At 35.6% G+C, this 14,407-nt stretch overlaps 1 protein-coding gene across 1 annotated transcript in view; it reads right to left on the bottom strand.

The window, feature by feature from the left end:
- Positions 1 to 4,619: 4,619 nt before the first annotated feature.
- LOC149433909 (Fc receptor-like protein 5) overlaps positions 4,620 to 14,407 on the bottom strand; it is a 41,826-nt gene continuing 32,038 nt past the window's right edge. Inside the window, exons 13-17 of the mRNA XM_089664295.1 lie at positions 12,193 to 12,220; positions 11,820 to 11,896; positions 10,419 to 10,481; positions 8,234 to 8,259; positions 4,620 to 4,923 (exon numbers count right to left, since the gene is read on the bottom strand). Of these exons, the coding sequence (XP_089520421.1) occupies positions 4,786 to 4,923; positions 8,234 to 8,259; positions 10,419 to 10,481; positions 11,820 to 11,896; positions 12,193 to 12,220 (332 nt within the window). The 3' untranslated portion in view covers positions 4,620 to 4,785. The remainder of the gene's footprint in view (positions 4,924 to 8,233; positions 8,260 to 10,418; positions 10,482 to 11,819; positions 11,897 to 12,192; positions 12,221 to 14,407) is intronic.

A 14,407-nucleotide genomic window follows, 5' to 3' on the forward strand; every position in this document is an offset into this window, starting at 1 on the left:
CCGAAACCCAACCATTGCAATAAAAGAAAAGGCCTAAACAACCCACTCACGTACTTGAGTGACATACTTCCATTGGTGAAAGTAAAAAAAAAAAAAAAAACACAAGCCCATCTAGTTTAACCAAAATTAAAAAAAAAAAAAGATAAATATAAAACCTCCATATACAGAATCCTATACCAACAGTTAGCTAGAACAGCAAAAAAAAAAAAAGATACCCTATAAATCATGGTGCAATCGGCAATCCTGTTCATTTAAATAATTTTTAAGAAATATTATTATTTTTCTAAAAAAAAAAAAAAATTAAAGATCTGTACTTACAGAACAAGAAGGTGAACAGCAGAGATTTCATGTTTCCCTCTCCCTTGCAGAATGATAAATTTCACTTCTTCGATGCAAAAGACTATTCTCACTTCCCGTTTAGATAAATGACTGAACTGGTGAGCAAATCAGCAAGTAGGTTTATTGAACGGGGAAGGGCTTGGTGATTACATTAAAAAAAAAAAAGAGGCCTTAAAAAAAACAAAAACAAAAAAAACAAAAAAACAAATAAAAATAAAATGAAAAAAAAAAAAACTGGTGGTTTGGAGTAAAGAGTTTACTTCCTTTTTTTTTTATTTGCTGTGTTTTTTTTTTTAGGCTTTATCCCATTGCAGTACAAACATAAAAAAAGAAAGAAAAAACAAAAGAAGGTGTAAAAAAAAAAGTGTTTTTTGCTTGGTATCAACCTCGGAGCCCTGCTTTTTTTTCTATTTCCTGCCTTTATACAGAGTACCATAAAGCAAGAGGCCTTAAAAAAAAAACACAAAAAAACACAAAAGAAAAACAAAAAAAACTTTGTGATTTGGAGTGAAGAATTTACTTCCTTTTTTGTTTTTGAATTTATTTGCTCTGTTTTTTTTTTTTTTGTTTTTTTTTTTAGGCTTTACAAACATTCCACATAGAAAACTTTTTCCATTTCACCAGGGAAATCCCATTGCAGTACAAACAAAAAAAAAGAAAGAAAAAACAAAAGAAAGGTGCCATTTCCTGACTTTATACAGAGTATCATGAAACAAGAGGCCTTAAAAAAAAACAAAAAAACAGAAAAAAACAAAAAAAAACCCAAAAAATAAAAAAAATAAACTTTGTGGGTTGGAGTAAAGAGTTTACTTCCTTTTTTTTATTTATTTGCTCTGTTTTTTTTTTTACTTTTTTTTAGGCTTTACAAATATTCTCCATAGAAACCTTTTTTCCGTTTCGCCTGGGAAATCCCATTGCAGTACAAAAAAAAAAAAAAGAAAGAAAAAACAAAAGAAAGGTGTAAAAAAAAGGTGTTTTTTTTTTGCTTGGAATCAACCTCGGAGCCCTGCTTTTTTTGCTTGCTATTTCCTGCCTTTATACAAAGTATCATGAAACAAGAGGTCTTAAAAAAACCCAAAAAAACCCCAAAAACAAAAAAAAACAAACAAAAAAAAACAAAAAAAACTTTGTGGTTTGGAGTAAAGAGTTTACTTCCTTTTTTTGTTTTTGAATTTATTTGCTCTGGTTTTTTTCTTTTTTTTTTAGGCTTTACAAATATTCCCCATAGAAAACTTTTTCCATTTCGTCTGGGAAATCCCATTGCAGTATAAACAAAAAAAAAAGAAAAAAAACAAAAGAAAGGTGTAAAAAAAGTGTTTTTTTTTTTGCTTGGTATCAACCTTGGAGCCCTGCTTTTTTTTGCCATTTCCTGCCTTTATACAGAGTATCATGAAACAAGAGGCCTTAAAAAAATGAAAAAAACAACAAAAAACAACAAAAAAAACCCAAAAAACAAAAAAAAAACCAAAAAAACAAACAAAAACAAAAAAAAAAAAACTAAAAAAACAAAACAAAACTGTGGTTTGGAGTAAAGAGTTTACTTCCTTTTTTGTTTTTGAATTTATTTGCTCTGTTTTATTTCTTTTTTTTTTAGGCTTTACAAATATTCCCCATAAAAAACCTTTTCCGTTTCACCTGGGAAATCCCATTGCAGTACAAACAAAAAAAAAAAAGAAAGAAAAACCAAAGAAAGGTGTAAAAAAAAAGTATTTTTTTGCTTTGTATCAACCTTGGAGCCCTGTTTTTTTTTGCCATTTCCTGCCTTTATACAGAGTATCATGAAACAAGAGGCCTTAAAAAACCGAAAAAAAAACAACAAAAAAAAAAAAACAACCCAAAAAACAAAAAAAAACAAAAAAAAACAAACAAAAACAAAAAAAAAAAACTAAAAAAACAAAACAAAACAAAACTGTGGTTTGGAGTAAAGAGTTTACTTCCTTTTTTGCTTTTGAATTTATTTGCTCTGTTTTATTTCTTTTTTTTTTAGGCTTTACAAACATTCCCCATAAAAAACCTTTTCCGTTTCATCTGGGAAATCCCATTGCAGTACAAAAAAAAAAAAAAAAGAAAGAAAAAACAAAAGAAAGGTGTAAAAAAAAGGTCTTTTTTTGCTTTGTATCAACCTTGGAGCCCTGGTTTTTTTTTGCCATTTCCTGCCTTTATAAAGAGTATCATGAAACAAGAGGCCTTAAAAAACCGAAAAAAACAACAAAAAACAACAAAAAAACCCCAAAAAACAAACAAAAAAACAAACAAAAACAAAAAAAAAACTAAAAAAACAGAACAAAACTGTGTTTTGGAGTAAAGAGTTTACTTCCTTTTTTGCTTTTGAATTTATTTGCTCTGTTTTATTTCTTTTTTTTTTTTAGGCTTTACAAACATTCCCCATAGAAAACTTTTTCCATTTCACCTGGGAAATCCCATTGCAGTACAAACAAAAAAAAAAAAGAAAGAAAAAACAAAAGAAAGGTGTAAAAAAAGGTCTTTTTTTTGCTTGGTATCAACCTCGGAGCCCTGCTTTTTTTTTTTGCCATTTCCTGCCTTTATACAGAGTATCATGAAACAAGAGGCCTTAAAAAACTGAAAAAAACAACAAAAAACAACAAAAAAAAACAAAAAAACAAACAAAAAAAACAAAAAAACAAACAAAAACAAAAAAAAACTAAAAAAACAAAACAAAACTGTGGTTTGGAGTAAAGAGTTTACTTCCTTTTTTGTTTTTGAATTTATTTGCTCTGTTTTATTTCTTTTTTTTTTAGGCTTTACAAACATTCCCCATAAAAAACCTTTTCCGTTTCACCTGGGAAATCCCATTGCAGTACAAACAAAAAAAAAAAAGAAAGAAAAAACAAAAGAAAGGTGTAAAAAAAAGGTCTTTTTTTTTGCTTGGTATCAACCTCGGAGCCCTGCTTTTTTTTTTGCCATTTCCTGCCTTTATACAGAGTATCATGAAACAAGAGGCCTTAAAAAACTGAAAAAAACAACAAAAAACAACAAAAAAAACCCAAAAAACAAACAAAAAAAACAAATAAACAAACAAAAACAAAAAAAAAATAAAAAAACAAAACAAAACAAAACTGTGGTTTGGAGTAAAGAGTTTACTTCCTTTTTTGTTTTTGAATTTATTTGCTCTGTTTTATTTCTTTTTTTTTTAGGCTTTACAAACATTCCCCATAAAAAACCTTTTCCGTTTCATCTGGGAAATCCCATTGCAGTACAAAAAAAAAAAAAAAAAGAAAGAAAAAACAAAAGAAAGGTGTAAAAAAAAGGTCTTTTTTTGCTTTGTATCAACCTCGGAGCCCTGTTTTTTTTTGCCATTTCCTGCCTTTATACAGAGTATCATGAAACAAGAGGTCTTAAAAAAACAAAAAAAAAAACAAAAAAAACAAACAAACAAAAAACCCCAAAAAACAAACAAAAAAACCTGTGGTTTGGAGTAAAGAGTTTACTTCCTTTTTTGCTTTTGAATTTATTTCTCTGGTTTTTTTTCTTTTTTTTCGTCTTTGTAAACATTCCCCATAGAAAACCTTTTCCATTTTGCCTGGGAAATCCCATTGCAGTACAAACAAAAAAAAAGTGTTTTTTGCTTGGTATCAACCTCGGAGCCCTGTTTTATTTTTTTGCTATTTCCTGCCTTTATACAGAGTATCATGAAACAAGAGGCCTTAAAAAAAAACACAAAAAACACAAACAAAAAAAAAACAAAAAACTTTGTGGTTTGAAAAAGAGTTTACTTCCTTTTTTTTAAATTTATTTGCTGCGTTTTTTTTTTCTAGGCTTTACAAACATTCCCCATAGAAAACCTTTTCCTTTTCACCTGGGAAATCCCATTGCAGTAAAAACAAAAAAAAAGAAAGAAAAAAACAAAAGAAAGGTGTAAAAAAAAAAGTATTTTTTTTGCTTGGTATCAACCTCGGAGCCCTGCTTTTTTTTCTTTTGCTATTTCCTGCCTTTATACAGAGTATCATGAAAAAAGTAGGCCTTAAAAAAACAAAAAAAAAACAAAAAACAAACAAAAAAAAAAGTTTTTGGTTTGGAGTAAAGAGTTTACTTCCTTTTTTTTTTAAATTTATTTGCTCTTTTTTTTTTTTTTTTTTAGGCTTTACAAACATTAACAATAGAAAACAAAAGAAAGGTGTAAAAAAAAAAAAAAAAAAGGTGTTTTTTCGCATGGTATCAACCCCATAGCCCTGCTTTTTTGCCATTTCCTGCCTTTATACAGAGTATCATGAAACAAGAGGCCTTAAAAAAAACAAAAAACAAACAAACAAAAAAAAAAATTTTGTGGTTTGGAGTAAAGAGTTTACTTCCTTTTTTGTTTTTGAATTTATTTGCTGTTTTTTTTGTTTTTTTTTTCTTAGGCTTTACAATCATTCCCCATAGAAAACTTTTTCCGTTTCGCCTGGGAAATCCCATTGCATCCCGTCCCAAAGCGTCAAACTCTTCTTAGAACGAGTCTTCCTGATGTCTCTCGGCATTGAAATTCTGGTAGATGTTGTCAGGGTTGTCGGTCTCCCGGGTGGTTTTTGACTCCATTGAAGCGCTTGGAGGTCGAAGCACCGAATACAGAACAGAGGACTCATCCTAGACAGAATCCACAAATGTTAAAAAAACTGATTTTAAAAATCTATTTTTTTTTAAACATTTTTATTTTAATTTTTTTTTTATAAATTTTATTTTTTTAACAAAAAAAAAAAAGAATAAACATAACTCTATGATCTACAGATGTATTATAAGCATCCTTTTATTTTGAGGAGCTCAGTATGGTACATAAAACAGAATGAAAAGTTGTTACATTATTTAAAAAAATTGTAACATTTTTATAATATTTATTTTTTTAATAAAATAAATAAATAAAAATAAACATAACTCTGTGATCTATAGATATATTATGAGCATCATTTTATTTTGAGGAGCTCAGTACGGTACATAAAACAGAACAAAAATTTGTTACATTAAAAAAAATTGCAAAATTTTTATAAATTTTATTTTTTTTAATAAAAAAATAATTAAATAAAAATAAACATAACTCTATGATCTATAGATGTATTATGAGCATCATTTTATTTTGAGGAGCTCAGTACGGTACATAAAAGAGAACAAAAAGTTGTTACATTAAAAAAAATTGTAACATTTTTATAATATTTATTTTTTTAATAAAATAAATAGATAAAAATAAACATAATTCTATGATCTATAGATGTATTATGAGCATCATTTTATTTTGAGGCGCTTAGTACGGTACATAAAACAGAACAAAAAGTTGTTATAGTAAAAAAAAATTTAAAATTTTTATAAATTTAATTTTTTTAGTAAAAAAATAATTAAATAAAAATAAACATAACTCTATGATCTGCAGATGTATTATAAGCATCCTTTTATTTTGAGGAGCTCAGTATGGTACATAAAACAGAACGAAAAGTTGTTACATTAAAAAAAATTGTAACATTTTTATAATATTTATTTTTTTAATAAAATAAATAAATAAAAATAAACATAACTCTATGATCTATAGATGTATTATGAGCATCATTTTATTTTGATGCGCTTAGGACGGTACATAAAACAGAACAAAAAGTTGTTAAAGTAAAAAAATTTTTTAAATTTTTATAAATTTAATTTTTTTAATAAAAAAATAAATAAATAAAAATAAACATAACTTTATGATCTGCAGATATATTATGAGCATCATTTTATTTTGAGGAGCTTAGTGTGGTACATAAAACAGAACAAAAAGTTGTTACATTAAAAAAAATTGTAACATTTTTATAATATTTATTTTTTTTAATAAAAAAAAAATTAAATAAAAATAAACATAACTCTATGATCTGCAGATATATTATGAGCATCATTTTATTTTGAGGAGCTCAGTGTGGTACATAAAACAGAACAAAAAGTTGTTACATTAAAAAAAATTGCAAAATTTTTATAAATTTTATTTTTTTTAATAAAAAAATAATTAAATAAAAATAAACATAACTCTATGATCTGCAGATATATTATGAGCATCATTTTATTTTGAGGAGCTTAGTGTGGTACATAAAACAGAACAAAAAGTTGTTACATTAAAAAAAATTGCAAAATTTTTATAAATTTTATTTTTTTTATAAAAAAATAATTAAATAAAAATAAACATAACTCTATGATCTATAGATGTATTATGAGCATCATTTTATTTTGAGGAGCTCAGTATGCTACATAAAAGAGAACAAAAAGTTGTTACATTAAAAAAAATTGCAAAATTTTTATAAATTTTATTTTTTTTATAAAAAAATAATTAAATAAAAATAAACATAACTCTATGATCTATAGATGTATTATAAGCATCATTTTATTTTGAGGCGCTCAGTACGGTACATAAAACAGAACAAAAAGTTGTTATAGTAAAAAAAAATGTAAAATTTTCATAAATTTAATTTTTTTAATAAAAAAATAATTAAATAAAAATAAACATAACTCTATGATCTGCAGATATATTATGAGCATCATTTTATTTTGAGGAGCTTAGTGTGGTACATAAAACAGAACAAAAAGTTGTTACATTAAAAAAAATTGCAAAATTTTTATAAATTTTATTTTTTTTATAAAAAAATAATTAAATAAAAATAAACATAACTCTATGATCTATAGATGTATTATGAGCATCATTTTATTTTGAGGAGCTCAGTACGGTACATAAAAGAGAACAAAAAGTTGTTACATTAAAAAAAAAAAAAAAATTTTTATAAATTTTATTTAGAAAAAAAATAAAAATAAACATAACTCTATGATCTACAGATGTATTATAAGCATCCTTTTATTTTGAGGAGCTCAGTATGGTACACAAAACAGAACGAAAAGTTGTTACATTAAAAAAAATTGTAACATTTTTATAATATTTATTTTTTTAATAAAATAAATAGATAAAAATAAATATAACTCTATGATCTATAGATGTATTATAAGCATCATTTTATTTTGAGGCGCTTAGTACGGTACATACAACAGAACAAAAAGTTGTTATAGTAAAAAAAAAATTAAAATTTTTATAAATTTAATTTTTTTAATAAAAAAAAAATTAAATAAAAATAAACATAACTCTATGATCTGCAGATATATTATGAGCATCATTTTATTTTGAGGAGCTCAGTATGGTACATAAAACAGAACAAAAAGTTGTTACATTAAAAAAAATTGCAAAATTTTTATAAATTTTATTTTTTTTAATAAAAAAATAATTAAATAAAAATAAACATAACTCTATGATCTGCAGATATATTATGAGCATCATTTTATTTTGAGGAGCTTAGTGTGGTACATAAAACAGAACAAAAAGTTGTTACATTAAAAAAAATTGCAAAATTTTTATAAATTTTATTTTTTTTAATAAAAAAAAAATTAAATAAAAATAAACATAACTCTATGATCTGCAGATATATTATGAGCATCATTTTATTTTGAGGAGCTTAGTACGGTACATAAAACAGAACAAAAATTTGTTACATTAAAAAAAATTGCAAAATTTTTATAAATTTTATTTTTTTTAATAAAAAAATAATTAAATAAAAATAAACATAACTCTATGATCTATAGATGTATTATGAGCATCATTTTATTTTGAGTAGCTCAGTACGGTACATAAAAGAGAACAAAAAGTTGTTACATTAAAAAAAAATTAAAATTTTTTATAAATTTTATTTAGAATAAAAATAAAAATAAACATAACTCTATGATCTGCAGATGTATTATAAGCATCCTTTTATTTTGAGGAGCTCAGTACGGTACATAAAACAGAACGAAAAGTTGTTACATTATTTAAAAAAATTGTAACATTTTTATAAATTTTATTTTTTTAACAAAAAAAAGAAAAGAATAAACATAACTCTATGATCTTATGTTATAAATAAACACTTACCTTTTTGTGGGTGGGGCCTGCAGAAGCTGGATACAGGAGGACATAAAAAATAAATAAATACAAAGTATCGTTTGTTACGTAAGTGTAATCACAGAGCAATATATCACACCGAAGGATATTCCATTGATTGGCCAACGAACAGAATGTGGGGAAGATTTGGAGGCACGCTGAGCCCTTCCTCAGGCAGAAAAATCCAGCTTTACACTTCAATCTACTTCAGTAATGGTTATTGGGGGCCCCTGACATGTTAAAGGGCCACACCGAATTTTCAATGAATGTAATATATCAAAAATTTGCTAGATATGGCAGATATACAACTGGAGATGGTCAGAGACTACAGGCACACTACAGGAGATGGTCAGAGACTGCGGGCACACTACAGGAGATGGTCAGAGACTGCGGGCACACTACAGGAGATGGTCAGAGACTGTGGGCACACTACAGGAGATGGTCAGAGACTACAGGCATGCTATAGGAGATGGTCAGAGACTGTGGGCATGCTACAGGAGATGGTCAGAGACTACGGGCATGCTATGAGAGATAGTCAAAGACTACGGGCATGCTACAAGAGGTGGTCAGAGACTATGGGCATGCTACAAGAGATGGTCAGGGAATATGGGCATGCTACAAGAGGTGGTCAGAGACTATGGGCATGCTACAAGAGATGGTCAGAGACTATGGGCATGCCACAAGAGATGGTCAGAGAATATGGGCATGCTACAAGAGGTGGTTAGAGACTATGGGCATGCTACAAGAGATGGTCAGAGACTATGGGCATGCTACAAGAGGTGGTCAGAGACTATGGGCATGCTACAAGAGATGGTCAGAGAATATGGGCATGCTACAAGAGGTGGTCAGAGACTATGGGCATGCTACAAGAGATGGTCAGAGACTATGGGCATGCTACAAGAGGTGGTCAGAGACTATGGGCATGCTACAAGAGATGGTCAGAGACTACAGGTATACTATGAGAGATAGTCAAAGACTACGGGCATGCTACAAGAGGTGGTCAGAGACTATGGGCATGCTACAAGAGATGGTCAGGGAATATGGGCATGCTACAAGAGGTGGTCAGAGACTATGGGCATGCTACAAGAGATGGTCAGAGACTATGGGCATGCGACAAGAGGTGGTCAGAGACTATGGGCATGCCACAAGAGATGGTCAGAGAATATGGGCATGCTACAAGAGGTGGTTAGAGACTATGGGCATGCTACAAGAGGTGGTCAGAGACTATGGGCATGCTACAAGAGATGGTCAGAGACTATGGGCATGCGACAAGAGGTGGTCAGAGACTATGGGCATGCCACAAGAGATGGTCAGAGAATATGGGCATGCTACAAGAGGTGGTTAGAGACTATGGGCATGCTACAAGAGATGGTCAGAGACTATGGGCATGCTACAAGAGGTGGTCAGAGACTATGGGCATGCTACAAGAGATGGTCAGAGAATATGGGCATGCTACAAGAGGTGGTCAGAGACTATGGGCATGCTACAAGAGATGGTCAGAGACTATGGGCATGCTACAAGAGATGGTCAGAGACTATGGGCATGCTACAAGAGGTGGTCAGAGACTATGGGCATGCTACAAGAGATGGTCAGAGACTACGGGTATACTACAAGAGATGGTCAGAGACTAGAGATATACTACAAGAGATGGTCAGAGACTATGGGCATGCTACGAGTGCTAGTCAGAGACTACAGTCATGCTATTAGAGATGGTCAAAAGCTATGGGCATGCTACAAGAGATGGTCAGAGACTACGAGCATGCTGCATGAGCTGGTCAAAGACTATGGGTATGCTATGAGTGCTGGTCAGAGACTACAGTCATTCTACTAGACATGGTCAAAAGTTATGGGCATGCTATTAGAGATGGTCAGAGACTGTAAATGTGCTGTAGGAGTTGTTGGAGACTGGGGACATGCTCTCAGAGATAACAAACATACAAGCGGAGATGGTCAGAGACTATGGGCATGAGAAATGGTCAGAGACTGTGAGTATGTTGTAGCAGTTGTTGGAGGCAGGGGGGGCCTGCTTCAGGACACATAGGAGTCTCATTAGACTGTTGGTGGGGGCCCCGAGGGTCTCACAGAAAGCCCCAAAGGCCCGCCCCCAAGTTGGGCGGCACGTAGAACTTTATGAACAAACTATGGTGGAACACACAAGACACAATCAGACGCTGACCTTGCATCCTTCTGATATCAATGTACGTGTAGCAGAGGTCCTCCTCCTCCGGCTGTGAAGACACTACGAGGGGCAGAAGGATGAAGATCTTCAGATGTATTCTTCAAAAATATTCAAATACATGAAAAAAAAAAAAAAAACACACCAGGGGGCCCATTTTTAAGAATTTGTTAGAGGCGCGTCCCAAGCGTTTGTCCAAGTTGCACGAATGATGAATTACTAATACGATATATTTTTCTGAAATACCTCGATCAGAAAATCTATTGCATTTCGGTCTCTGGAAGGAGCCATCAAAGTATTTGAGAAAATACGGCGGGGGAAAATTCGTGCGGCCTGGACTAATGCCTGAGACATTCCGTTCCAAGAAAATACGGACGTTCCGTTCCAAGAAAATACAGCGGGGGAAAATTTGTGCGACCTGGACTAATGCCTGAGACGTTCCGTTCCAAGAAAATACGAAGGGGGAAAATTCGCGCAAAATTTGTGCGGCCTGGACTAATGCCTGCGATGTTCCACTCCAAGAAAATACGGCGGGGGAAAATTTGTGCGGCCTGGACGAATGCCTGAGACGTTACGCTCCAAGAAAATACGGCGGGGGAAAATTCGTGCGGCCTGGACGAATGCCTGAGACGTTCCGTTCCGTTCCAAGAAAATACGAGGGGGGAAAATTTGTGCGGCCTGGACGAATGCCTGCGATGTTCCGCTCCAAGAAAATACGGCGGGGGAAAATTTGTGCAGCCTGGACGAATGCCTGAGACGTTCCGTTCCAAGAAAAAACGGCGGGGGAAAATTTGTGCGACCTGGACGAATGTCTGAGACGTTCCGCTCCACGAAAATACGGCGGGGGAAAATTTGTGTGGCCTGGACTAATGCCTGAGACGTTCCGCTCCAAGAAAATACGGCGGGGGAAAATTTGCGCGGCCTGGACGAATGCCTGAGATGTTCCGTTCCAAGAAAATACGGCGGGGGAAAATTCGTGCGGCCTGGACTAATGCCTGAGACGTTCCGTTCCAAGAAAATACGGCGGGGGAAAATTCGTGCGGCCTGGACGAATGCCTGAGACGTTCCGCTCCAAGAAAATACGGCGGGTGAAAATTTGTGCGGCCTGGACTAATGCCTGAGACGTTCCGTTCTGAGAAAATCCGGCGGGAGAAAATTTGTGCGGCCTGGACTAATGCCTGAGACGTTCCGTTCCAAGAAAATATGGCGGGGGAAAATTTCTGCGGCCTGGACTAATGCCTGAGACGTTCCGTTCCAAGAAAATATGGCGGGGGAAAATTTGTGCAAAATTTGTGCGGCCTGGACTAATGCCTGAGACGTTCCGTTCCATAAATATAAACCTCGTACAAGCAGGATCATTTTAATCATTTTAGTAGCGAAGGCGAAGGTCATTCAACCCACCGTTGCCATAGAGATGCTGGTTATCATCGGTTCCATTTGGACCGTTTGGACCCTGGTTTGCCGATCTTCCATCGTCCCTGGATAAAGAAAGATGTCAGCCACCGCACTGCGCAATGAAATACAATCATATCTATGACTTCACTTAATGATTTTTGCAACAATGTAACCAGGAAAAAAAAAATCGGCCCGGGTAGGTAAGACTGAGCAGCCCCAATCCTCGGGATCCTTTCCTTGGAGCGCCAAGGCTCGACCGTTGGTGGCTCCCCCAACTGGTCTCCATCGCCCTCCCCTGGGCGGCTGCCCCCTCCCAGCCCTGGACTGTAGGTACTGTTCTCTAGGATTTTCAAAAAACAAAAACGGGGTGACTACTCACCGGGGGCGATCTTCATCACAGGTGGGTTCTAGAACAAAACACATTTCATCTCTAGGTATCATTAATATATATATCTTTGTATACAGTGATTTCATACTCAGACGTGGGAAGATACCGCCCAGTTGTTCGGTTCCTGTTCAAAGTTCGAGGTCAAATATTCTGTGGGTTCGGATGTTCGACCTCGAATTGAACATGGGGGGTGTTCGGCCCGTCACTGTTTAATACACACACTGCCAAATGGATTAAAAAAAATGAGTGTTGGAAACATTCCTCGGAGATTTTATTAGGTCCACCTTCCTAGTTCCAGGTTGGACCTAACGGTGGTCACATGATCGGGAAAAGTCCCCATCGAAAGAGGAGATCGGGACCTTTCCGTGAGTACCGGACATGTGTGCTGGGAGCGCTCTCAGCACATATGTTTTTATTTTTATAGAACGCAAATGTTCGGCCGCTCGGCGTCTAGGCCCAGACACGGGAGGCTGCACATTTGCGTGCCAAGAGGTTAAGCTGGACCGCTCCTTCCCTGCTGCCAGGTGGTCCTCTCTCAGGGGGCCAGTGAAGTTCACAGCTTTCTTCCTCTCTTCCAGCATCCCTGGAGGTGAGCCCCTTCCAGCTTGGTCTCCTCCCAGGCTCCTGCCCTCAGCCTTCTTCCCCATCCTCTTCCACCCGATACTCCCCTCCTACTGAGCAGGCTCACTTACACTTAAAGGTTGTCCCAGCCCCTTTCCAAGCCTCCTGTCGGGGATTGGCCAGGATCCTTTAAGAGTACAGAACAGCCACTCCTCAGATCCACCCACTGCTTCCGGATCCTTTTCCAAAGGTCTAGAACAGGAGGAAATTCCAGAGAGCGGTTCTTCAGTGCGACCCTGACCAAACGTTGACCCTGCTGGCTATCACACTCAGGCTGCTACTAAGCCCTCCTCTCTGACAATTGAACACTAGCTCCCCCTAGCTACCTAGGAGGGTGCTACAAAAATATCATGGATGTGGTACAGGAAACAATACTGGCATCCAGTATTTCCTGAATTTTGCTCGCCCCAAAGAATAAAATTCAAAATACTAACAACTTACAAATGCACAACTCTTCCAATCCCTCCACCGACCTCCACTCAGTGTCCTCCACCCCTTTCTTCCAATCCCTCCACCGACCTCCATTCAGTGTCTTCCACCCCTTTCTTCCAATCCCTCCACCGACCTCCACTCAGTGTCCTCCACCCCTTTCTTCCAATCCCTCCACCGACCTCCATTCAGTGTCTTCCACCCCTTTCTTCCAATCCCTCCACCGACCTCCACTCAGTGTCCTCCACCCCTTTCTTCCAATCCCTCCACCGACCTCCATTCAGTGTCTTCCACCCCTTTCTTCCAATCCCTCCACCGACCTCCACTCAGTGTCCTCCACCCCTTTCTTCCAATCCCTCCACCGACCTCCATTCAGTGTCTTCCACCCCTTTCTTCCAATCCCTCCACCGACCTCCATTCAGTGTCTTCCACCCCTTTCTTCCAATCCCTCCACCGACCTCCATTCAGTGTCCTCCACCCCTTTCTTCCAATCCCTCCACCGACCTCCATTCAGTGTCCTCCACCCCTTTCTTCCAATCCCTCCACCGACCTCCATTCAGTGTCTTCCACCCCTTTCTTCCAATCCCTCCACCGACCTCCATTCAGTGTCTTCCACCCCTTTCTTCCAATCCCTCCACCGACCTCCATTCAGTGTCCTCCACCCCTTTATTCCAATCCCTCCACCGACCTCCATTCAGTGTCCTCCACCCCTTTATTCCAATCCCTCCACCGACCTCCATTCAGTGTCTTCCACCCCTTTCTTCCAATCCCTCCACCGACCTCCATTCAGTGTCCTCCACCCCTTTCTTCCAATCCCTCCACCGACCTCCATTCAGTGTCTTCCACCCCTCTCTTCCAATCCTTCCACTGGCCTCCATTCAGTGTCTTCCACCCCTTTCTTCCAATCCCTCCACCGACCTCCATTCAGTGTCCTCCTCCCCTTTCTTCCAATCCCTCCACTGGCTTCCACTCGCCCCAATGAATAAAATTCAAAATACTAACAACAACTTACAAAGCCATCCACAACTCTGCCCCCGGCTACATCACCGACCTGGTCTCAAAATATCAACCAAACTGCTCTCTTCGATCCTCCCAAGACCTTCTGCTCTCTAGTTACCTCCTGCCATGCTCTCCTCCAGGACTTCTCCCAAGCTTC

Source organism: Staurois parvus, unplaced genomic scaffold (genome assembly GCF_062004578.1).
Source record: "Staurois parvus isolate SC_StPar_1 unplaced genomic scaffold, SC_StPar_1.0 ptg001879l, whole genome shotgun sequence".
Lineage (NCBI taxonomy): Eukaryota > Metazoa > Chordata > Amphibia > Anura > Ranidae > Staurois > Staurois parvus.